The sequence below is a fragment of the Dendropsophus ebraccatus genome, chromosome 1 (assembly GCF_027789765.1).
Source record: "Dendropsophus ebraccatus isolate aDenEbr1 chromosome 1, aDenEbr1.pat, whole genome shotgun sequence".
Lineage (NCBI taxonomy): Eukaryota > Metazoa > Chordata > Amphibia > Anura > Hylidae > Dendropsophus > Dendropsophus ebraccatus.
The window spans coordinates 218846251-218871569 of NC_091454.1; the positions used below are offsets into that span (position 1 = coordinate 218846251).

The 25319-nt window shown below is 44.2% G+C and overlaps 1 protein-coding gene and 9 non-coding genes across 10 annotated transcripts in view; 2 read left to right on the plus strand and 8 right to left on the minus strand.

Annotated features, from left to right (window-relative positions):
• The window catches only part of LOC138801779 (programmed cell death 1 ligand 1-like), a 33220-nt gene extending 26587 nt beyond the window's left edge, over positions 1–6633 (plus strand). The window contains exon 3 of the mRNA XM_069984897.1: positions 6415–6633. Within this exon, the coding sequence (XP_069840998.1) occupies positions 6415–6551 (137 nt within the window). The 3' untranslated portion in view covers positions 6552–6633. The remainder of the gene's footprint in view (positions 1–6414) is intronic.
• On the minus strand, positions 2423–2494 carry TRNAP-UGG (transfer RNA proline (anticodon UGG)). Its single transcript has one exon. It is a non-coding gene; the product is annotated as a tRNA-Pro (tRNA).
• On the minus strand, positions 6039–6110 carry TRNAP-UGG (transfer RNA proline (anticodon UGG)). Its single transcript has one exon. It is a non-coding gene; the product is annotated as a tRNA-Pro (tRNA).
• Positions 6634–8505: 1872 nt separating the features above from the next.
• On the minus strand, positions 8506–8577 carry TRNAQ-CUG (transfer RNA glutamine (anticodon CUG)). Its single transcript has one exon. It is a non-coding gene; the product is annotated as a tRNA-Gln (tRNA).
• Positions 8578–9792: 1215 nt separating this feature from the next.
• On the plus strand, positions 9793–9874 carry TRNAL-AAG (transfer RNA leucine (anticodon AAG)). The gene has a single exon. It is a non-coding gene; the product is annotated as a tRNA-Leu (tRNA).
• An 8696-nt stretch (positions 9875–18570) lies between these two features.
• Positions 18571–18652, minus strand: TRNAS-GCU (transfer RNA serine (anticodon GCU)). Its single transcript has one exon. It is a non-coding gene; the product is annotated as a tRNA-Ser (tRNA).
• A 1552-nt stretch (positions 18653–20204) lies between these two features.
• On the minus strand, positions 20205–20276 carry TRNAW-CCA (transfer RNA tryptophan (anticodon CCA)). Its single transcript has one exon. It is a non-coding gene; the product is annotated as a tRNA-Trp (tRNA).
• An 875-nt stretch (positions 20277–21151) lies between these two features.
• Positions 21152–21233, minus strand: TRNAS-GCU (transfer RNA serine (anticodon GCU)). The gene has a single exon. It is a non-coding gene; the product is annotated as a tRNA-Ser (tRNA).
• A 2355-nt stretch (positions 21234–23588) lies between these two features.
• On the minus strand, positions 23589–23660 carry TRNAW-CCA (transfer RNA tryptophan (anticodon CCA)). Its single transcript has one exon. It is a non-coding gene; the product is annotated as a tRNA-Trp (tRNA).
• A 397-nt stretch (positions 23661–24057) lies between these two features.
• On the minus strand, positions 24058–24139 carry TRNAS-GCU (transfer RNA serine (anticodon GCU)). Its single transcript has one exon. It is a non-coding gene; the product is annotated as a tRNA-Ser (tRNA).
• Positions 24140–25319: the final 1180 nt, after the last annotated feature.

The following is a 25319-nucleotide window of genomic DNA, read 5'->3' on the forward strand; positions in this document are numbered from 1 at the left end:
GTGACACTTCAGCTGGTAATGAAAAGAAAGATTATAGAGGTTTACAATGGACTAAAGATCCAGTCCCTGACCTGTATGCTGGGATCTACAGCTCTGCACCTGGTATAGACCCCACAGGTTCCCTTTACGGGCACGTTCACACCTAATCCAATGCGGATTTGATGCTTCTGATTTAATCAGTTGAAATGAATGCATAAATATGCCGCATCAAATCCACAGCAGATTATGTTATAGCATTATTTTTAGGTGCTGATGGTGGGTTCACATGTTTAAGGGAGTAGTGGGGACATGGCTAAATGAAGCAGAATTTGCTCCAGCACGTATTTTACACGGCTATCCATGATATGGTATGTGGGCTGCTGGGGTTTGACTGCCAGGGCTGATTTTAAGTCCCAGTCCGGCCCTGACAGCAACTGATAGTACGGCTGTCCCACAAGATGATGGAGTTTCAGAGACAGGGACACAGCCTCCCATACCTCTACACTAAAGGGGCACTCTAACAGCAGATGCTCCATGGTCTCAGTCATCTGGACACACTCTTCTCTAGGGCAGGATCGGTCTGGAACGTTCCTACACTTCAGATTTTCTCTGACATACATCTTGCCATGGAATCCCAGCCAGGCCACGTCTCTCATATGAGGGGGGACTCTAGGGTCTGATAGGATTTTTGCGGCCTGCCTCACCTCAAGGTTTGGGGCACCCCTCAATTCTATCTGGACCTTAAACTGAGACCTGAGAAGGTTATTATACATCTCCTTCCTAGTGAGTGCTCTGATGTCCTCATATAGGATCCCCCATCTTATAATCTTACTGATGACTTGCACACCGTACCAGGACACGCTGCACTTAATATAACTACTATAATACTACCCTATATACAAGAATATAACTGCTATAATACTGCTCCCTATATACAGGAATATAACTACTATAATACTGCTCCTATATACAAGAATATAACTGCTATAATACTGCTCCTATATACAGGAATATAACTACTATAATACTGCTCCTATATACAGGAATATAATTACTATAATACTGCTCCTATATACAAGAATATAACTGCTATAATACTGCTCCTATATACAGGAATATAACTACTATAATACTGCTCCTATATACAGGAATATAATTACTATAATACTGCTCCTATATACAAGAATATAACTACTATAATACTGCTCCTATATACAGGAATATAACTACTATAATACTGCTCCTATATACAGGAATATAATTACTATAATACTGCTCCTATATACAAGAATATAACTGCTATAATACTGCTCCTATATACAGGAATATAACTACTATAATACTGCTCCTATATACAAGAATATAACTACTATAATACTGCTCCTATATACAAGAATATAACTACTATAATACTGCTCCTATATACAGGAATATAACTACTATAATACTGCTCCTATATACAGGAATATAACTACTATAATACTGCCTCCTATATACAAGAATATAACTACTATAATACTGCTCCTATATACAAGAATATAACTACTATAATACTGTCCCCTATATACAGGAATATAACTACTATAATACTGCTCCTATATACAGGAATATAACTACTATAATACTGCTCCGATATACAAGAATATAACTACTATAATACTGCTCCTATATACAGGGATATAACTACTATAATACTGCTCCTATATACAGGAATATAACTACTATAATACTGCTCCTATATACAGGAATATAACTACTATAATACTGTTCCTATATACAGGAATATAACTACTATAATACTGCTCCTATATACAAGAATATAACTACTATAATACTGCCCCCATATACAGGAATATAACTACTATAATACTGCTCCTATATACAAGAATATAACTACTATAATACTGCCCCCATATACAGGAATATAACTACTATAATACTGCTCCTATATACAAGAATATAACTACTATAATACTGCCTCCTATATACAGGAATATAACTACTATAATACTGCTCCTATATACAGGGATATAACTACTATAATACTGCCCCCTATATACAGGGATATAACAACTATAATACGGCTTCTATATACAAGAATATAACTACTATAATACTGCTCCTATATACAAGAATATAACTACTATAATACTGCTCCTATATACAGGAATATAACTACTATAATACTGCTCCTATATACAGGTATATAACTACTATAATACTGCCCCCTATATACAGGGATGCAACTACTATAATACTGCTCTCTAAATAGAGGAAATTAACTGCTATACAACTTCAGCATAGACAGTAATATTATGTGCATTCCAGTACTCTCTAAGGAATATGGGGTATAGTTACACAGTTATCAACCTGGTCTCATGATATTTATTTGTGGAAACGCAGTGAAACTTCACATAGGTGGAAAACAATCAACTGGAAAAGAGGGCTCGTCCGGGATTTGAACCCGGGACCTCTCGCACCCAAAGCGAGAATCATACCCCTAGACCAACGAGCCAGCTGATAAGGGGTGAAGGAGCTCCTATAGATGTACAGTGTCCTGTTCTCGGTATGTTTCCTAGTACAATTTATAGGAGCTTACATGTTTGCTCTTCTGTTGGAAATTCCCAGCGTGGGAGGTGGCAGAATATTCACACCTTGTCTCTAAGCCATCTGGTGTTCTCAAGTCACAGAGTGAGTTCAACGCTGCTTGTTGTATGACAAAGTATTGTGTCCAGGACACGCCGATGCTTCCAACACTTGAAATAGCAGGTTATTTCAGGGAGGCGGAGTCTGCTGCTCCAGTGACAAAGAGGCGGAGTCTGCTGCTCCAGTGACAAAGAGGCGGAGTCTGCTGCTCCAGTGACAAAGAGGCGGAGTCTGCTGCTCCAGTGACAAAAGCCGGCACACATCCCCGGTTGACGTTTAAGAGCCCTATTACACGGGACAATTATCCTGTGAATTATCGTTATATCGTTCAAATTTACATGCCCGACCAACGAGAAATCGCTCATCGTTCGTTTGGTTCTGACACCAAAATCATTGTTAATCGTCGGCTGTAATTCCGCATTTGTTCGCTAATGGCTCAGATGGAGCAAACGACTGTAGTGACGATGGTAACTAACGACTATCGGTCTGTTTAATATTGGGAACGGTTTCAGCTTATCGATAAACAATCTCTTTTGCGATCATTTATTGTTAAAAATAACTTAGGACCCCAAGGTCTTATTCACACGTTCCGTGAAGTTGTCTGTGACCACGGACTATTGCTTTCTATTGAGCTATTCACACGTTCCGCTTTTTTTTTTTTAACGGATCCGCAATCCGTTCCGGGAAAGAGTAGGAGATGGCGGCAGAGATTCCGCATAGAAGTTTATGAGATCCGTGTTTTTCATGGATTGCAGAGATTTGACATCTGTGCAATCAGTGAAAAACACAGATGGGATGTAATCATTGTAATTTAAAAAGCTTTAAACAGATCCGTGAAAAACACGGACACCGATGCAAAATGCATGAAATCACGGATGGTTTTTCACGGATCAGGGAGGTAGATAGCGGACTTCATCCACGGACTTTAAATAATCACTGAATGTGGGAATAAGGCCTAAGGGTGGATTCACACATTCCGTAGTCGCTTCCTGAATCCCGGACAACGCTGATGGTGAATCCCTGTCCTGGAGTGTTTCCCTGCACGGTATGATGTATCAATATCATGCCGGGAGCTGGGAAACTGTTTGGATCTCTGCTGCACTGTAATAACAAAGCCACACTGCTCTGTTATTACAGTGCCACAGAGATTCAAACAGCACGGCTCTGTTATTACAGTGCCACAGAGATTCAGACAGCACGGCTCTGTTATTACAGTGCCACAGAGATTCAGACAGCACGGCTCTGTTATTACACTGCCACAGAGATTCAGACAGCACGGCTCTGTTATTACACTGCCACAGAGATTCAGACAGCACGGCTCTGTTATTACACTGCCACAGAGATTCAGACAGCCAGCTCTGTTATTACAGTGCCACAGAGATTCAGACAGCACGGCTCTGTTATTACACTGCCACAGAGATTCAGACAGCACGGCTCTGTTATTACAGTGCCACAGAGATTCAGACAGCACGGCTCTGTTATTACACTGCCACAGAGATTCAGACAGCACGGCTGTGTTATTACAGTGCCACAGAGATTCAGACAGCACGGCTCTGTTATTACAGTGCCACAGAGATTCAGACAGCACGGCTGTGTTATTACAGTGCCACAGAGATTCAGACAGCACGGCTGTGTTATTACAGTGCCACAGAGATTCAGACAGCACGGCTGTGTTATTACAGTGCCACAGAGATTCAGACAGCACGGCTCTGTTATTACAGTGCCACAGAGATTCATACAGCACGGCTCTGTTATTACAGTGCCACAGAGATTCAGACAGCACGGCTCTGTTATTACAGTGCCACAGAGATTCAGACAGCCAGCTCTGTTATTACACTATCACAGAGATTCATACAGCCAGCTCTGTTATTACACTGCCACAGAGATTCAGACAGCACGGCTGTGTTATTACAGTGCCACAGAGATTCAGACAGCACGGCTGTGTTATTACAGTGCCACAGAGATTCAGACAGCACGGCTGTGTTATTACAGTGCCACAGAGATTCAGACAGCACGGCTCTGTTATTACAGTGCCACAGAGATTCATACAGCACGGCTCTGTTATTACAGTGCCACAGAGATTCAGACAGCACGGCTCTGTTATTACAGTGCCACAGAGATTCAGACAGCCAGCTCTGTTATTACAGTGCCACAGAGATTCAGACAGCACGGCTCTGTTATTACAGTGCCACAGAGATTCATACAGCACGGCTGTGTTATTACAGTGCCACAGAGATTCAGACAGCACGGCTCTGTTATTACAGTGCCACAGAGATTCAGACAGCACGGCTCTGTTATTACAATATCACAGAGATTCAGACAGCACGGCTCTGTTATTACACTGCCACAGAGATTCAGACAGCACGGCTCTGTTATTACAGTGCCACAGAGATTCATACAGCACGGCTCTGTTATTACAGTGCCACAGAGATTCAGACAGCACGGCTCTGTTATTACAGTGCCACAGAGATTCATACAGCACGGCTCTGTTATTACAGTGCCACAGAGATTCAGACAGCACGGCTCTGTTATTACAGTGCCACAGAGATTCAGACAGCCAGCTCTGTTATTACAGTGCCACAGAGATTCAGACAGCCAGCTCTGTTATTACACTATCACAGAGATTCATACAGCCAGCTCTGTTATTACAGTGCCACAGAGATTCAGACAGCACGGCTCTGTTATTACACTGCCACAGAGATTCAGACAGCACGGCTCTGTTATTACACTTAAGGATGAGCAAACTTTGAAAAGTTTGGAACCTAAAACGAACCTTGCAATAATGGCTGAATAATTGCGGCTACAATAGTGGGAGTCTGATAGGACCCTAAGGGTGGTATCACACGGGCCGATGGGGGCCCGATAATACCTGTAAACGATAATCGTTGAATCGTAAACGATAATCGTTGAACAAGGGCTGCAGGGACATCGTTACCGATGTCCTTGCAGCCCTTGCTTAACTATATACATTATCTATCCATGTTCCAGGGCTGCTGCTGCGGTCTTCTTCTCCCCGGGTCCTGCGCGCTCTAACTTCAGAGTGGCCTGTCAGCTGACAGGCCGCTCAGCCAATCACAGGCCGGGACTGCCGCGGCCTGTGAATGGCCGGGCGGCCTGTCAGCTGACAGGCCGCTCTGAAGTTAGAGTGCGCAGGACCCGGGGAGAGGACCGCAGCAGCAGCCCTGGAGGGTGGATAGGTAATGTTTATCGTCAGTCGCCGGCCGCGCACCGCTATCACACGTAGCGGTGCGCGACGAAAATAGGTCCAAACCTATATCAAAGATCAGCCGATGATCGTTGTATTTATTACATGGAGTGATAATCGGCCTGATTCGGCCGGTTATCGTTCCGAGTAATAGTACCCTAAGACTTGGCTTCCAGCGCGGAGCTCTGTCTGCGTACCATTAAAAAGAGGGCTCGTCCGGGATTTGAACCCGGGACCTCTCGCACCCAAAGCGAGAATCATACCCCTAGACCAACGAGCCAGCTGATAGTAAGTTATTAGGTGAACTCCTATATGTGTCACCTCTTTTATTGTATGTTTGCAAGATTCCCAGTGTGGAAGGTGGATAAATATTCACACCCTGCCTTCAAAGGGCCTTTTATGTTATTTATTTACTTATGGTTTGATACTGTATACATTGGTGTATCTAATCATATCATATGTGATACACTCTGCTGAATCAGTGTGCCTAGGCCCCTGTTGTTTGATACTGTATGCCCTGGTGTATCTAAGCTCAGCACAATGTATGATAACACAATCACTTACGCCAATCTCTTCTCTTCCAGGTAATGGTGTCGCCTATTCTCTCCTAGACCAGATGCTGGGCATAGTTCTTTTTATACTGGTTCTGACACTTTTCTTGCTTCCTTCATTCTATGTATTATATCTCCGCTCCAGAAGGCGCTCTCCGCTCTCCTGGTAATATAACGCAGCTACCACATGATTACGAAATCGCACCACGAGTACAAGGATATGGCGCTGATCACATGACCCAGTTGTGCCTATTTATGGTTGTTGTTTTTTTTTTAAATAAATTATTTAATAAAAAAAAAATCTTACACTTTTTGTTTGGTTCAAAAGACGCTTTCACTTTCCTGGATATTATAAATGGCACTTTATAGCGGGGGTGTTGTACAGGTTTGCTTTGGTCCATGTGACACAATAAGAAGAGGACTTTGCCCATTGAAGATTGCAAGTTGTAAAGGTTAGGCCTTAAAGGGATTTTTTTTTTTCTTTCAAATAAACTGCTGTCATAAAGTTATATAGATTTGTAATTTACTTCTATTTAAAAATGTCTAGGCTTCCAGTACTTATCGGTTGCTGCAGGAAATGGTGTATTCTCTCCAGTCTGACACAGCGCTCTCTGCTGCCACCTCTGTCCATGTCAGGAACTGTCCAGAGCAGCAGCAAATCCCCATAGAAAACCTCTCCTGCTCTAGACAGTTCCTGACATGGACAGAGGTGGCAGCAGAAAGCACTGTGTCACAATACAGCACTTTCTGCAGAACCTAAAGCAGTTGATAAGTACTGGAAGACTGAAAATTTTAAAATAAAAGTAAATTACAAATAGATATAACTTTCTGACACCAGTTGATTCGAAAGAAAGTACCACTTAAAGGACAACTCCAGTCACAATGTATTTTTTAATATGTTATTACATAAGGAAATATAGACAAATTCCTACTATACACTAACTATGGGAAATGCACATATAGTGCTATTAACCTTAATTTAGTAGATCAGGCAGGCTTCAATTTTTCTAAAAAAAAAAAAAACCTGTGACGTCACAAATCAGGTGTAATTCCTATGAAGTGTATAGCAGGGGGCGCAGTATATGTAGAAATGACATTGTAAGAATAACTAGGGACTTATTAGTGCTTTATTCACAAAATACAGGTATTGTGCCCTCCCCCTAACCTCTCCCTGCCCTGTAGTGTAAAAGGGACCCCCAAATGCATCACAAGTGCCAGCAGCTCCATCCACGGAACATAGGACAGGCTGCTGGCACTTGTGGTGCGGCTGCCCCCCACCAGCAGCCCCCAGTGAACACCCCCCCCAAAGACCCCCAAATTACCCCCATCACAAGTGCCAGGTGCCAGCCGCACCACAAGTGCTGCTGGCACCTGTGATGCGTTTGGGGTGGCGCAGGGGGAAATTTGGGGGGTCCTTGGGGGGGGGGGGTTGATTTTACACTACAGGGCGGGGGGAGGTTGGGGGGGGGGCACAATACCTGTTTTTTTTTTTTATAAAGCATAAATAAGTCTCTAGTTATTCTTACAATGTAATTTCTACATATACTGCGCCCCCTGCTGGACACTTCATATGAATTACACCTGATTTGTGACGTCACAGTTTTTGTTTTGTTTTTTGCGAAATTGAGCCTGCCTGATCACTAAATAAGATAGGATAATCCTTTAATAGTAATAAATAATAATTAATGAAGGTTCCATGGTGTAATGGTTAGAACTCTGGACTCTGTATCCAGCAATCTGAGTTCAAAGCTCGGTGTGACCTCAAGTCTATTTCTTTCTTTACTTTCTTCTTGACAGGGCAGGCCAAAGACTGTATCCACGTTTTCTCAGACGTTGTAGGGCTGCATCCAACCTCTTCAGCCACCAGTATTCAAATGTCGAATGACTGGACTCCAGCATGCACGAGTTGAGCTCATCTCTAGTTACGGTAGCACAGCAGAGCCGCATTACCGGGTCAGGAGAAAAACAGAAACATAGAGATTCCAGAGAGTCCAACTCTAGCATGCTGATACAGCATTGGATTACCAATGGCCGAAAAAGGTTGGGGTCAAGGAAAACACAGATACAGCCATAAGCTGTGATCTAACCCTCTACCTGCTGTGTTAGGAGGAAAGAAAAGACTCAAGGTCCCACCGAGATTTGAACTCGGATCGCTGGATTCAGAGTCCAGAGTGCTAACCATTACACCATGGAACCCTCCACAGAGACTGCAACTTTGTTTTCCTGATTTGAAACAGGGACATTTTTGGTTGCCTCTTCCTGTATGGAGCTTGTACATACAGTATATGACTAGTTTGTGTAGCCACTGCTAAGGAAAGGAATGGGCCAACACAGGGAATCACCGGCCACAGAGAGTACTGACCCCAAGAAGAGTCGTGGAAGACAAGGTAGCGTGGCCGAGCGGTCTAGGGCGCTGGATTAAGGAAAAAAATGACGCCCCGTAGGTGAAAAACTAAAACTGTTATAAGAGTCACAATTATTTGCCCCAAATCAAGTTTTACTAAGTCGCTGTGTTTGGACTGACGTATAGAACAGTGGCGTAGCTACCATAGAGGCAGGGTAGGCAGTTGCTATGGGGCCCGTGCAGGAGGGGGGCCCGGAGGAGAAGGTAAGAGCGTGTGTCCTTCTGCTTAACGCCTTATGTAGTGCAGTGTGTAAGTGACCCAATGCTTACTTACATGCTGCAACACAAAAAAAGGGTTAACAAGTAGAAGACAGATCTCTGTTCCAGTGCACTGATAACCTCTGTTCTCCAGCTGTGCAATCAAGTAGAAAAATGTGCAGAGTTCAGGGGTTATCAGTGCATATCTCCTTGTCTTCTGAACTTTGGGTCACTTACACACTGCAGTACATAAGGGGTTAAGCAGAAGGTAGTCTGCTCCTGCACCTATGTATTTACAGCTCCTAATGGGCCCTTATAGATAAAAACAGTGGACTGTCATAGCAAGCAGCCATTGGCTCTCTGCTCTGCCAGTCAATCTTGTGGCTGCAGCCAGGATTTTGCCTCTGGCTACAAGATATTTTATACATATGTGCAGTGCTTTGTGTTGTGCATAGGGGAGGAGGGCCCCTTAATTTTTTTTGCTATGGGGCCCCGTGAATCCTAGCTACGCCCCTGGTATAGAATAAAGATATCATCATGTCAGTTTTACCTAAGTACACGAGCGCTGATCACTATGGAACCCGGCACAGGCAAGTGCCCTTTTGTTTTCCGCGTCCTAAACAGGGACATTTTTTGACTGACGTTTCCTGTTTGGAGTGTGCACCCACAAGACATGTACAGAATGGATCTGTGTAGCCACTGCTGAGGAAAGGACTGGGCCGACTCAGCTTCCATAGGGAATCACCGGCCACAGAGAGTCGTGAGGCCTGTGGAGGAGCAAGTCGGAGCAAATCACACCAACCAATGGAGGTAGCGTGGCCGAGCGGTCTAAGGCGCTGGATTAAGGCTCCAGTCTCTTCGGGGGCGTGGGTTCGAATCCCACCGCTGCCAAGCTTTTACTTTTCCGTTACTAAGCTATGTTTGACTATTTTATCCAAACCCCACTTAATATTAGAATCTTTACAAATCTTATTATTATTGCTTATTATTACAGTATTACCTCATTCTTCTATTGGACATAAAACTGTTCACATATCTACCACCTGCATTTGCTTTGTGCAATTTTTTTTTCACCTGTCATTCATCAGTCCTCCATTAGGTGGCAGTATAACGACACAAACTGCACTGACCCAGGCTAGAAAACCAAAAAAGATCCGTACACATTAAAGGGGTTGTCCAGTGAAAATCTTTTTAATCAACTATTGTCAGAGTTATATGGATTTGTAATTTACTTCTGTTAAAAAATCTCAAGCCTTCCCATACTTATTAGCCGCTGTATGTCCTGCAGATATATGTTGTTTTATTTTCAGTCTGTCACAGTGCTCTCTGCTGACATCTCTGGCCGAGACAGGAACTACTGTCTGTGGGTAACTGATGACACCGCTTCATGGGGACAGGTTGACACATCGATTGGCGTCACATATGGCGGCGAACCATGCCAATGGAGCAACGTGAGGGCAAAACTGCACAGGTGATAGGTGTTGCCATAATAGTGCTTCTACATAATATTTGATATTGGTATGAAGGGATTTTCTTCTGTAATCATATATTAACAATTTACATTAAGCACTAGTACATTAAGCACTGTGATACTACTATTTATCCCACACTCAGCCGATACCGTTCCCCTAAACTGTTTTTAATATTGGATAATGTGTCAATAAAGTTTAATTATTCATGAATTACTCTCCATGTATTTATTGTGGGTGGTGAAAACTATAGGTGTTTCACTGCCAATATTATTCTGCCCCCCCCCCCCTCTGGTAATGCTTACCTCTCCTGGCTCCTGCTTTTCTCCGGTGCTCTGATCTCTTCTGGTCAGGTCTGTATGCTGTGTAATACAGGCGGAGCTAATGTCTATGCTCTGCATCACAAAGAAAGTTGCATGACAGGGAGCACAGGGCTCCCCTCTCCTGTCACTCAGTTATTACATTATATCAACCTTAAAAGAGGGCAGCAACATATGAAAAGTTATGTTTGAGTGGAATACCCCTTTAATACCGATTTTTTAAAAATGCAGATTGGTTGGGTGGTTCATGCACACACAGCTTCTGAATGGGAAAATCTTTAAAGGGAATCTGTCACTAGGTTTATTCCACCTTAAATGCAGGCAGCATAAACTAGTGGCAGAAATGATCAGTGTATTACTTACATCATTCTGCTCATCCGTCCTCCTAATATGCAGGAGACCGGGATTCTTGCCACGCCCCTCAACCCGCCCTCCAGCTGCTGATTGAACGGTCAGGCCCGCTTCTGCCATGAGGCGGAATGAGCCTTCCGCCTCAGGCGGCAGAATTTGCGGTCCGGCAGGGGGCGGCATTATGTCCCCCCTGCTGTCATTTTTGTTAAGTATCACTTAACAAAAATGACAGCGGCCGCTCACCTGTCCCGTCGCCCGCGCTCTCCACATCCCGTCAGGTCCGGCGATGTCACCCTGCAGCTGTCACGGACCTCCAGGCTGTGGTGAGTGCCCGGGGTCGGTGGAGGACGCGCTGGGGTGATCGGGTCGCGCGGGACCGCCCCGCGCGACCCGATCACCCCACTCACTCACCACAGCCTGGAGGTCCGTGACAGCTGCTTGGTGACATCGCCGGACCTGACGGGATGTGGAGACAGCAGAGATTGCTGGCCCGGCTGCGGTGTGGGACAGGTGAGTAGATGGCTGCTGCTGCGGCGCGGGGGGGGGGGGGGTGTTAGACCGGGGGGATGCCGGCTATCACTCGGGGCGGCCGCCTGAGGTTTGCCTCAGGCGGCAGAAACCCTTGAATCGGCCCTGTGAACGGTGACTGCCTATACACAGCATGGATAGATAACTGCCAATCAGCAGCTGGTGGGCGGAAGTTTCAGCTTCTCATGAATATCCAGGACTACTGGGCTCATGCACATAATAGAGAGGACTACTTATTGTCCATGTTATTCAGGAGGAGATCTCTGGATCAGCTGCACAGAACAATGTAAGTGATACATCATTCTGTTCAGCCTCTCCGTCACTAGTTTCTGCTACCCTGATATAGGACAGCAGAAACCTACTGAGTTTCTTTAAAGGAGAAGTCCGGTGAAAATTTTTATTAAAGTATTGTATTCCACCCTAAAAGTTATACAAATCACCAATATACACTTATTACGGGAAATACACTTCCTGGATAAAATGGTGATGTCACGACCCGACACCCAGAGCTGTGCGGGCTGTGGCTGCTGGAGAGGATGATGGCAGGGGGACACTGAGGGACACAGGGCACTGGAGGGACACTGAGCATCCCCCTGCCATCATCCTCTCCAGCAGCCACAGCCCGCACAGCTCTAGGTGTTGGGTCGTGACATCACCATTTTATCCAGGAAGTGAAGCCTTGATGCAGTAGTAAGAGCAGGGAAAAAGTGGAATTTTATACTCACCGTAAATTCTCTTTCCTGTAGTCCGAAGCAGCAGCACATAATGGGGAAGATTCTATCTTCCTGCAATGATAGGACAGATGGTAACAAGCAATAAAGAGTTAATTGCCCCACCTATAAGGCCCTATGCTGACCCAGCCTCCTTGTGTACTTCTAACGATCTAGGAAAACATAAGCCAAAACACTCAAGGTATGATGCATAAACTTTTATAGGGAGGGTTAGTTTGTGCTGCTGCTTCGGACTACAGGAAAGAATTTACGGTGAGTATAAAATTCCACTTTCCCTTACGTCCTAAGCAGCAGCACATAATGGGGATATAGCAAGATCACATAAAGGGTGGGAGAATCATACAGCAGTCATGAGAACCGGTTTACCAAGATTGGTTGCCCAGAGGTTCTAATGTCCAAAAGTATAAGAAGACCACAATGCAGTTTTGTATATCTGATCAATGAGAATGCACATCTCCTCCACCCAGGATGTAGACATTGCCCTTGTGGTAAGGGCCTTAATGGATTCAGGTACTTGGACTCTCACCTCTTGGTAACACACAGAGTCTGCCGTATCCATCTGGATAAAGTGGCTTTTGAGGACTTCCAATCACTGTTCCTTCCTGAAAAAGATACAGATAAAAATCTTCTGACTTCTCTGGTTCTCACTAAATAAACTCTCAAGGCTTCGCCCACAACCAGAGAGTGCAGGCCCAAGGCTCCGCCCACAACCAGAGAGTGCCGTTGTAACGCTTCCTCATTGGAGGAATTTAGGCAAAAACAGGTAACTCAATCTGCGGAGTAATGTTGGACAAGGAAGGAAACTTAAGGGTAAAAGACAAAGTCCTGAAGGATAACAAGATATGGTTCAGTGGCTCCTAAAGTCTGAACATACTCCTGCGTTTAGCAGATGTAATAGCTACTAGGAAGCATACCTTGAGGGTCAGGTATTTTAATTCAACTAAAGATAAGAACTCAAAACGGAGCCGTGCAAGGTGATGAAGGACGAGTCCCGGATCCCACCTGGGAGTTGGATCCATTACAGTTGCTTTAATCCTTTGCGTAGCTTTAATAAATCTTTGTATTAGGGATTTTTTCGGACAGTCAGCTGTCTGGAAGAGCAGAGACATGTACTTTGACGGTCGCAGCTTCAGCCCATTCTCAAACCCATCCTGGAGAAATCGAAGGATCGCCTTGATAGACAGTGATATGGGAGAAGTCCGATTCTTCACACCAGGATAGACAATGTCCTTAACCCTCAGGGACGTTCTCTTTGTGGGTTCTGCTCTTAATAGCAGAATCATGTTTACCACCAATTCTAAAAAGCCTCAGCTCATCAGGCCTGTCAATCTTCAGGCCGTCAATCATAGGTGGTCCAGACCCAGACACAATCTGCCCTTCTGTGACAGTAAGTGAGGATTCTGGGGAAGTCTCCAAAATGTCCTTTTGGACACATGCATCAGGAGAGAACAGCCATGCCTTCTTGAACTATTAGGAGTAATGAGGCATGATTCAGTCTTGTCCTTACAAGACTACTACGGGTTGTCGTCCCTAGCAGTTTTAGGGAGTAAAAACCACGTATTCTGGCGTTATCCGAAATGGCCATTAGGTCCACGTAAGGGTCGCCATAATATCTGGTGATTTGCCAGACATAATCCGTCCTCATGGGGCAGTAGGTGAGGAATCTGGGGAAGTCTCCAAAATGTCCTTTTGGACATATTCATCAGGAGAGGACAACAATTACCACAATGACCTCTTGGGCCAATCTGTGGCTCTCAGGATTAATGAGACTGATCCTGCATTGTCTTTTACCAGACTTCTACTGATTGTTGTCCACAGTAGTTTTTAGGGAGTTAAAACCACGCACCCTGGTTTTACCCGAAATGGCCATGGGACCAATGGGTAGCTGTAATATCTGGCGATTCACCAGAACTTCTCCTGGTCCAGAGACCATTCTTCTGTCAGGGTAATATAATGGCTTTAGCCTTTTACATTAAGGCATTGTGACTTCCCTTGTTGCTGGATAGATCTCTTGGTCCATGCAAAAAACAGCTTCTGCTTTTAACAGTAATGCTACTGGTCACATGCAGCTCTGAAGATCAATATGCACCACTGTAGATGTGTTCTCGATCTTACTCCGATAGCTTCCCCATAGATGGATATGCACCACTGTAGATGTGTTCTCGATCTTATTCCGATAGCTTCCCCATAGATTGATGTGCTGAAGTGGACTGGAGCTCACTTACCGCACTCATCTCTCACATGTTGGATGACAGCCACTTCTGTTAGGAACAAAGTCTTCTTCGCCTGTCTCACCCTTTGTTAGATAGATCGGTGGTTGCCTCCACCCACTTTGAGGGCGAGATTGGTCTGCCACTGACTGAAGAAAATGTTGAGGCCCTTTTATCTGTGGGTATAAACCATAACCCAATGTAGGCTGTTTATTCTTTGGTCCCATACTGACAGCATCTGCTGCACGGGGATACATATGCCAACCTGCCTTTTCAATTCGTTGCTTGCAGACGTCATGAGACCTGACAATCATCATTGGGTGAAGATACACCAATGGGGAGTTCTAGGAATCCTGACCCAGGAATGGTAACGGGTAGGTGAAAATATAGTACTGTAAGTTTTTGATAATTAACAATCACTCGTGCAGGAAGGAGACAATGGTGATCTTGGATTCTCTCCAGATGGTGACTACAGCTGACATAACATAGAAGAGTGTCCCATCTACTTCCCTTCTTATCTTAGGATAGATATATGTCATCCCAGACCCGGCAGGTTACCTTAGTGAATGTAAAGGGAGCGGAGGTGATTTCAGAAAGATGCAAAAGGAATATGCAGTCTTCTCTGTAGCTAGGTACATGCAGTCTTCTCTGTAGCCAGGTACATGTAGATATGTGTCTTTCACAACTAGCATGGTTAGTCTCCTTTAGGAGGGGGAGCACAGAGCATATGTTCTCCATATGGAACCTTCTTTGCTTAGAACTGTAGATCTATGGACGTTCACCAACAACTTACCTTCTTTGGATCGGAAACTGTCGAGAATATGGCCCCATAAGGTAAACCCACGGTTGCTGCCAGAGAAGCTTTAGTCACAAGCTTATTTGTCCCCATCCACAAGACTTCTGAGATGGACGATCCCTTTTAGTGACGGATCCATCATTTCTTCCAGTACCTTCCATGCTGGAAACTTCTATAGAATGGGGAACAAGGGAGGATTTCCTTCTCCTTTTCAGACTGGGGCAGAGATTGTACCTTTCTGTAAGGAAGAGTCCTTCCTCAGTGCCCCCAATCCATTCAGGTGGATTCTCATGGTACAGAGAGTATTATTAGAAAGAACATCTATCTCTGGCAAAGTCTAATGCTCCTCTCCAAGTGTGGAGGGGCCACGGATCGGGAAGCCAAATGTGGAGGGGCCACGAATCGGGAAGCCAAATGTGGAGTGACACGCATACTCAGAAGTGAGCACCATCTGCTTAAGACATAGCATCTTCTGTAATGGGTTACAATGAAGATACAATCTACAAACAAAAATAAATTCCACTGGATGTGGAATCTTGCAGGATACACATACATAAGTGACTGAGCTTTGCCAAAGGTTTACTCACCCTGAAACCTTGGACATAGATTCCTGCATTAAGTGAGATAAAATGATAAATAAACCTGCGCCAGGTAAAGAGGCAACAGACTGCTGTGTAGTGCAAGAAAACCAGATACCTCAGAGCAGCTGATACATAACTAGCAATTCTAAGGCTGTGTTCACACGATGCAGCCTCCTTGCTTCAATGGATCATTGTTTCAATAGCAGAACTAATGTAAGACAGCTACCAGGTATACTCGGTACACCAGGTATACTCGGTACACAACTAGAAACTCTAAAGTTGTGATCATACCCTGCAATATCTTCGTTTTACTATTTTAAAAATAGCAGTACTATACATGTAGCAACTCTAGGCGTGTGTACACACAATGCTGTTTTATAGCTTCAATGCAACATTAAATATCAGTAACCGTGCTAGAAAAGACCCCAGATGCTCAATACACAACCAGGAACTTTAGGGTTGTGTTCACACAATGCAGTCTCATAACTGCACTGCATCAAACAAAAAGCAGAGCTATAGCTGACATGTAAGGTGCAATCAATACACCACTAGCAATCCTAGGGTTGTCTTCACACAACGAAGTTTCATAACTTTACAGCCTCATTCAATAGCAGTACTGAATAAAACATTAGGTGTAATAAAAAAATAAATAAATAAAAAAAATAGCAACTTTAGGCTTGTGTTCACACAATGCATCTTTCCACAGCAGAACTAGAGCAAGGAATCAGACATTAGGTGCAATAATAGCAACTCTAGGCTTGTGTTCACACAATGCATCTTTCCACAGCAGTGCTAGAGCAAGGAATCAGAGGTCAGGTGCAATAACAGCAACTCTAGGTTTGTGTTCACACAATGTATCCTTCCACAGCAGAACTGGAGCAAGGAATCAATATTCACCTAGCAACTCTGGGCTTGTGTTCACACACTGCAGTCTCACAGCTTCACTTGCATCCTTCAATCGCAGTGCTAGAGCCAGGAATCACACTCAGGTGTAATGAATCATACATCAGGTGTCACCAATACACACCTAGCAAATCTAGGTTTGTGTACACACAATGCAGTTTCATAGCTTCAATGCAACAAGAAAAAGCAGTGCCAGTGTAAGAAAGATACCAGGTGCAATCAATACACAACCAGCAACTAGTGCAAGAAATCAGCTCAGTGACCGCACAACTAACAGCTCTTATCTAAGGCTGCATACACATATAGCAGATCCATAGCTTTCACTGTATTATTACATAGCAGGACCCATACTGCATGATCACATAGCGGAACTGTCTCACAGAGCTCACACAGGCAAAAAAATAATAAAAATTATAAACTATTATAAATCTCATGTAATTTATATCCATTAGCCTGCACACAGGCCTCCTGCAATACAGGTCAGGCTTCCAGGCAGAGAGCCTGCACAGGCACCATACAATTCCTCACAAAAAAGGCCGTCTGACTATGACTTACCTCTCTGAAGAGAGAAGACAGACACCAGGAAGCGGCGTCCTGACTGAGCAGCGCCATGGTTAGCAGCCACGTGCAGCCCGGCAGCGGATGGCGCCATAATACTTACTGACCAGAGCATAGAAGCTGAGCGATCACTGAGATGGCGGCTGTTTCCTTAAGAAAAATAAAATCTTTGCTCTGTACACAACAAAGCAGGATAAAAACAAAATACATATACAAAAAAACTCTCCCTCTCCACACGACCATGTGGAAAAGAAGAATTATTGGAAGGAGAGCAGAGAAACACACATAGGCCTGCTCCCTGCTCCCTGCTCCCTCCTACCACCTGTCCCACAGAAGGACAGAAAAAAACACAAGGAGGCTGGGTCAGCATAGGGCCTTATAGGCGGGGCAATTAACTCTTTATTGCTTGTTACCATCTGTCCTATCATTGCAGGAAGATAGAATCTTCCCCATTATGTGCTGCTGCTTAGGACGTAAGGGAAAGCACTTTATGTGCATTTCCTGTAATAAGTGTATATTGGTGATTTGTATAACTTTTGGGGGGCAATGCAATACTTTAATAAAAAATTTCACCGAACTTCTCCTTTAATAACTATTACACCACAAGGCTGTAATATAATGCAGAAAAATCCTCATGGTACGATCCATTGTGTGCCATATGCACAGGAGTCATCTCATCTCATACAATTTGATGGCTTTACTGTGGGCAGATCATGTCATTGGTTTCTTTGACTACGTCACAAAAGTGCTGGATGAAGTTGGTGCCGTAGATACTTGGTCTTTAGCAAAACCTTTGATATAGTTCCCCATAAAGAGCTGATAGAAGAGGACCTGGACCTGGGAAATGGGACCAGAAGTCCATCAAATAGAAGCTGTGGGCCAGATTGTGGGCCAGTACACCACCTGGCCACAGAACTGGATGGAACAATGAGGCCCAACTGGCAAATTTTTTGGGAGAGTCTGTCCAATCAGATGAATTAGCTAAGCATGACTGACCATCATCCCTGAATGCCCTCAGCACCCTGGCGACTTGTATTGATACGCGGAATGCTCCAGGAAAGTAACACTTCACAGAGGACCTGTTCGTCCAGCTCTGTCATTTCAAAGGTCTAAGCAGCCTGCCATATTACCAAAACAGTGCGACGAGGATGGGATTCGAACCCACGCGTGCAGAGCACAATGGATTAGCAGTCCATCGCCTTAACCACTCGGCCACCTCGTCTCCTCCATCACACTTGTATGTCATCCATATCAAGATTTCATATAAGTATCGCGGGACATTTCTTTTCATAAGATACTGTAACCATTCATCTAACCGTGGTGAGTAGGATGGAATATGAACAAACACGAGCTAAGCACAGTATATAAGCATCACCTTAATCACCCATCTGCCTCATCTTGTCAGCTTTGGCTTGTCTAGACACATGCTAAAGACGCAAGTCGGCAATACTGTTAGGAACGTATGAACAGGGTGAATAGGTAGGGAAAACACAACAGTGAGCCCTTGTGCTAAGCCCTCCACCCCTCCCCCTCCCCCAGTTGTTCCTATCTACTTGCCCGTCCGTCCGTAGGTGGTCGTTGACAACTGGTTGATGTTCCCTTGTTATGCAAAATGCACACTGGGACAAAACAAGACAAACAAACAATGAAGAATTGTTGTACAGAAATGGGTCGGAAAACCAAGTGGGCAAATACAGTACTAAATCAGCAGAAAAACGGAAGGTAAGAAAAGGGCAAACAAGAGGTCAGAAAATCCAGAATCCAGGTAAATGCCATCCAAATCCAAAATATTCTGAGCAGAAGGCCAGTGGTATTCTTATAGGAAATGAGAGTTTGGATCCAGGGCGTGATTGGACCGGTCCTCTGACATCCAGACCACACAGCTCGCAGACTGGAAATGAAGATGAGTCATGAAGGGATCTGTCAATCACAACTGCCATCTGTAGCCTAGAACAAAGTCAGCAGAAGGAATCGACAGGTGTGGTGGAATTCAATTAACACAGCAAAGGGTGAAATAGAGCAGTATTCAGACCAGTGCCAGTGTACAGACAATATTTTAAATGCCAAAATCCTGGTCAACAGGACAGCCTCTGCCGTACTTACAGACTTCATCTCAAAAACATTTTTTTTTTATGATTTATTCTAAAAACATTTTATTTTATTGAAATTAATTTTCATTGAAATTTGAGGGTTATTTAAAGGGACAAATTTAAATTTTTAATTATACCAATTTGGGGGTTCATATAACCCAAATACAAACCCCACAGGCGTCTGTGTCCAAGACTGATGGCTTGGTGCGCAACTCATGGTCCTTTTGGCCATGCTGTGTTTGCAGCACGGATGGGTATTACCATTGAGGGTGTCATCCAACTAAATGTGAGGGTATGCAATTTACTCAATCTTAGCACAAGACACGCAACCTTCTGATCTGGAGACACGCAACCGTTGTGGCACAAGGTCACCTCTACTGGCCTGTTCTCGGAAGGATTCAGGACTGATTCGTTAACCGATAACCGAGGACCGATAACTGTACTTTAATTTTACACCAATCTGAAAATTATTGGTAGAAACAGCCAAGTGTGGTCGATGATCGTTTTGCGTAATAGAAACCTAATTCTGCATCCAAGGCAAGAAAACAAGGCAAAAACAAGGCATTTTTTATCGACATGAATGGAACAGTCCACGATGAAGGTCTAAAGCAGAGATGGGGAACCTTTGGCCCTGGTCTAAAGAGTAGCTCAACAGCTTAAAAAAAATAAAAATAAATAATGCACTGACCCCGACGTGATTTGAACACGCAACCTTCTGATCTGGAGTCAGACGCGCTACCGTTGCGCCACGAGGTCACCTGGTCTATTGGCTTGACTGCTAGTCTGGAATGCTTGGTTTATTAGTTACGAATGAAAGCATTTCTACCACGCTCCCAAACCTCAAGCGAAATTTCAAGGAACATCTTGCCGTTACAAAGAAAACTTTTCCAGAAAATAACCCTACTTAGAGTGAGCTTTTCATTTTCTGAAAATGCTCTAGAAGCCTTCTTAGACAATTTGGGTTTGACAATAATAGCTTTCACTGAAACGTCCAGTCTGGGGAGGAATCGGAAGTTTTGACCTACCAATCTACAGGCTTTTATTAGGCAGCTGTCCATGCCGCTCTTCCCTGGGTGCAGGGAAAAAATGGATCCACTCCTGGGAAACTGGGAGAACATTCTCAGGACTGGATCCAGCTTTTGACAGTACCCGGGGAGGAGCGGCACGGAGCGGCAGTCAGTTAAAAGGAAGCAGGGTGATGATCAGAGATCAGAGATAATGAAGCACTTCACTATTACTGTATATTCGCTCATCTCTAATATAAATCCTAAGTAATGTCGAGGATCCTTGAACCAGTGCATAATCCACTTCCAGCTGTAAAACTCCTCTGGGTGTATAATTGTCTGGCGTCCAGGAGTCTCTAGGTATTTCTGGCCACATTCTGGATGGTTTTCGACAAAGCAGGCCACGCCTTCCATGCTGCTCCAGCAGCCATCCCATACCACACCCTGGCGCCGAATGACGAGACCCAACTAGCAGTCTGTGCAACCAGATGAAGGACAAGTTATCTGGGCATCGTAACGACATGTGGTTGTGGGAACTCTCCAAGGTAGTTGCACACCACAGAAGACCTGCTTACCTTCTTCGTCATGGCAAAGTCCCATGGAGCCTGCGATATTACCAAAACAGTACGACGAGGATGGGATTCGAACCCACGCGTGCAGAGCACAATGGATTAGCAGTCCATCGCCTTAACCACTCGGCCACCTCGTCTCCTCCTTCCACTTTTTATGTCATGTCCATCCAGATTTCTTATAATAATCGCAAAACACTTCATAATTTTTTATTTTTTTTGCCTATTCACCTAAACATGGTGAGTAGGATGGCATAGAAAAGAAAACGAGCTGAGCACAATATATGAGCAGTTCATCACATTAATCTCTCATCTTGCCTCATCTTGTCAGTTATGACTTGTCTAGACACAAGTCGATAATACTGTTAGGAACGTATGACCAGGGTGAATAGGTAGGGAGACATGACAGTAAGCCCGAGTGCTGTCCCTTCCTACTAGCCCATCCGACCCATCAGTGGCAACCGGTTCATGTTCTCTACCTATGCAAAGTGCACACTGAGACAAAGCAAGACAAAAAAAACACTGAAGAATGGTTGTACAGAAATGGTCCAGAAAACCAAGCGGGCAAATCCAGTACCAGATCAGCAGAGGATCAGAAAAGGGCAAGCAAAAGGTCAGAAAATCCACAATAGCAATGCAGGTAAAATCCAAAACAGACTTGTAGCAAACACTGAGCAGAAGGCCAGTGGTATTCTTTTGGGAAACCAGGTCCAGGGTTGGACCGACCCTCTGACATCCAGACCACAACCACACACATCACAGACTGGTAATGAAGGAATATCAGTGATGAAGGGACTTGTCAATCACAACTGGCTTAACCATCTGTAGCCTAGAACAAATTTAGCAGGAGAAATAGACAGGTGTGGTGGAATTCAATTAACACAGCAAAGGGTGAAATAGAACAGTGTTCAGACCAGTGCCAGACAAAATACTATAAATGTACAAAATCCTGGTCAATAGCGCATCCCCTGCAGTACTTTCTAACTTTATCTCCCAAACATTTTCTTTTATTTTTTTATACTTGAATTCTAAGAGCTATAGTTTTTTTAATTCTCCTATTGCCATATGAAGGCTTGTTTTTTTAGGGACAAATTGAAATTTTTGATTAAACCAATTTGGGCTCATGTAACTGATTTCTTAACTCCTATTAACTCTTCTTAAAGTGTGATAATAAAACAAATTAGGTTTTTTTGCCTTTTAAATTTATGGCACCATTTAGAAAAAATTATATGTTATACTTTATGCTTTACAGCAGTCACAGGGTTGTGCTTTACAGCAGTCACATGGACCATAGAAACCTGTACTCTGGAGCTAATTCATTGACTTCTATAGGGGAGTTTTCTAGACTAAGGGCTGATCAATAATGTAAATGAGCACCGATTTGCTAGATTGGTGCTTGTTAATGGTGCGTTCACACCTACAGGATCTGCAGCTGATTTTCTGCAGCAGATATCATTTAAATAACTGAACACAGCATCAAATCTGCTGCAGATCCTGTAGGTGTGAACACACCCTTACAGAACTTATTTCATGGCTCGACCATCGTACAGCAAGGGCTGTATATATATATCACTAATGATGTCCATGCAGCTCTTGCCTAGTAAATTTCATACATCCTACCATGCTCCCCGATGCTTCTGCCCGCTCCCGGGACCTTACTGTCTTCTGTGTGCTCCCGCAGCCGCCGGAAGTACTGCAGAGCCGGCCTCTGAAGGGACAGGCCTCTCAGCCAATCACTAAGTATGGCCAATGATTGGCTCTGCGGCTGAGGACAGCGGGAAGAAGACAGGAAGGTACAGGGGAGCGGGCAGAAGCACCAGGGAGCGTAGTCAAATGTATGAACTTTATTATTTTTTACACAAATGTCAGTTGTCCATGCATTGCAATTACACTCTACGTGCTCGTCGAGGATCTAAAGATACGATCAGTCGATGATCGTTGTCATTCGCTGATCGTTGTCTTTATTGCACAGAGCCTGATCTGCCTTATGGGCCTGATTTGGCAGATTATCGCTCCATGTAATTGGGCCCCTACCCTGTGACAGTCTACATGCAGTGAGAGAGAAGAGGGTGACACCTCTTACTGTAATTTTGTTCCTGTGATGACACATGATACGCCTTGTGATAAGTGATCTCTAGGTGTCAGGCTATTATTAGGCTCAGTGGCCAGTTTAAAAACTACAAGCAGACAAGAAGACAGCAGAAGAAGCTTTGACCTACCAATCTACAGGCTTTTATTACGCTTACCAGGCATGGATGGGAATTGTAGTTTTGCAAGAAAACCAGGCATCTCTACCAACATGAATGGAAAAGTCCACCATTAAGGTCTAAAGCAGGGATAGGGAACCTTCGGTCCTCCAGCTGTTGCAAAACTAAATTTACCACATTGCCTGAACATGCCAGTCATGATGGTAAATTTAGTTTTGCAACAGCTGGAAGGCCGAAGGTTCCCTGTCACTGGTCTAAAGAGTCACACAACAACTAAAAGAATTTTGCTGACCCCGACGTGATTTGAACACGCAACCTTCTGATCTGGAGTCAGACGCGCTACCGTTGCGCCACGAGGTCCTCTGTCCTAGCTCATTGCCTGCTGGGTGAGAGGACATAACATGGTTATTTGCACATGTTTTGGCACCATTTTCGTTTTAAGTTTATATGGATCTTTTAATAATTTTCAAATAAAGGTTAAGTTTTAGCCCTAGGGTGGGTTCTAAGTGCTCTTCAGTGATACTCTGTATCACACCCTAGCCACAGAGCTAGCCTGGAATGATGAGGCCCAACTAGCAATTTGTGTGACCGGATCAAGGACGAGTTATCTGGGCCTCAACCCTGAATGACGTAAACACCCTGGGGACCCATATTGACAAGTGGTTGCAGCAACGCTCCAGGTAGGTCTGACACCGCAGAAGACCTGCTATTTGTCATGATAAAGACCCATGCAGCCTGCCATAATACCAAAACAGCACGACGAGGATGGGATTCGAACCCACGCGTGCAGAGCACAATGGATTAGCAGTCCATCGCCTTAACCACTCGGCCACCTCGTCTCCTCCATCACCTGCTTATGACATCTACATCCAGATTTTTTATATAAATTGCAGAGCACTTCATAAGATACTATAGATAAGTGTTTCCAATGCCATTCTACTAACCATGGTGAGTGGGATGGCATAGGAATGAACACGAGCTGAACACATATATGAGCAGTTCATCACATTAATCTCTCATCTTGCCAGCTATGACTTGTCTGGAGAAATGCTAAAGTAACAAACCGGCAATACTGTTAGGAGCGTATGACCAGGGAGAATAGGTAGGGAAGACATGACAGTCAGCCCTAGTGCTGGGCCCCCCAACTGTCCCTACCTACTTGCCCATCCAACCCTAGGTGGTCGGTAAACTGACTGCTGATTATAAGGTTGAGGAATGATCAGGTAAATTTTCCTTGAACATGGTGACATCACAGTGGTATGATGTCACAGCACGGTCTGATGACAGTACTTGCCAACTCACTTCCACCATTTATCTTAAAGTGTCACTGTTGTTATTTTATTTTATTTTTTTTGCAGAAATCAATATCTGCATTTAAAAAGCCTTTTCCCAGGTCCCCCCTCCTCTCCTTTCTGTCATCCACTGCTCAGAATCAGGAAATCTAGACTGTTATTTTATCAATCGGATCGTGTCTGAGCTATGGAGAGGGGAGGTTAGTCGGCAGCAGAAAGCAGAGAACAAAGGATTCCACAGCGGGCACGGGGGGGGGGGGGAAGGGGATTGGACGGGAGCTATTCAGAGGTCAGAGAGGTCAGTGGTGACATCAGAGGAGAGAGCCTGGTGAGGTAGCTGTAAATTAACTCTTTGTTGTCCTGTTTTGGTGCCTCATCTCTCCTCTCTCCATAGGAAAACCATGAAGACAGGGGGGAGAGCTTCAAACTTCTTTTTTATGACAAAAATGCATTTTTCGGCTAATAAACCCAATTACAATGTTTCTTAAAATCGCCTGTACTATTGATTTCTGCAAAAAAAAAAAAAAAAAAATAACGACAGTGACACTTTAAGGGGTTAAAGGCATTGTCCTATGCCCACAGCCCTTCCCTATACATGGACATGGAATCCAATGGATGTGTAGAACAGAATTCCGGCACTCACCAAGTTTATAGTTACTTTATTATTAAAGGGAACCAATCATCAGCACATAGGGGGAGATTTATCAAACATGGTGTAAAGTGAAAC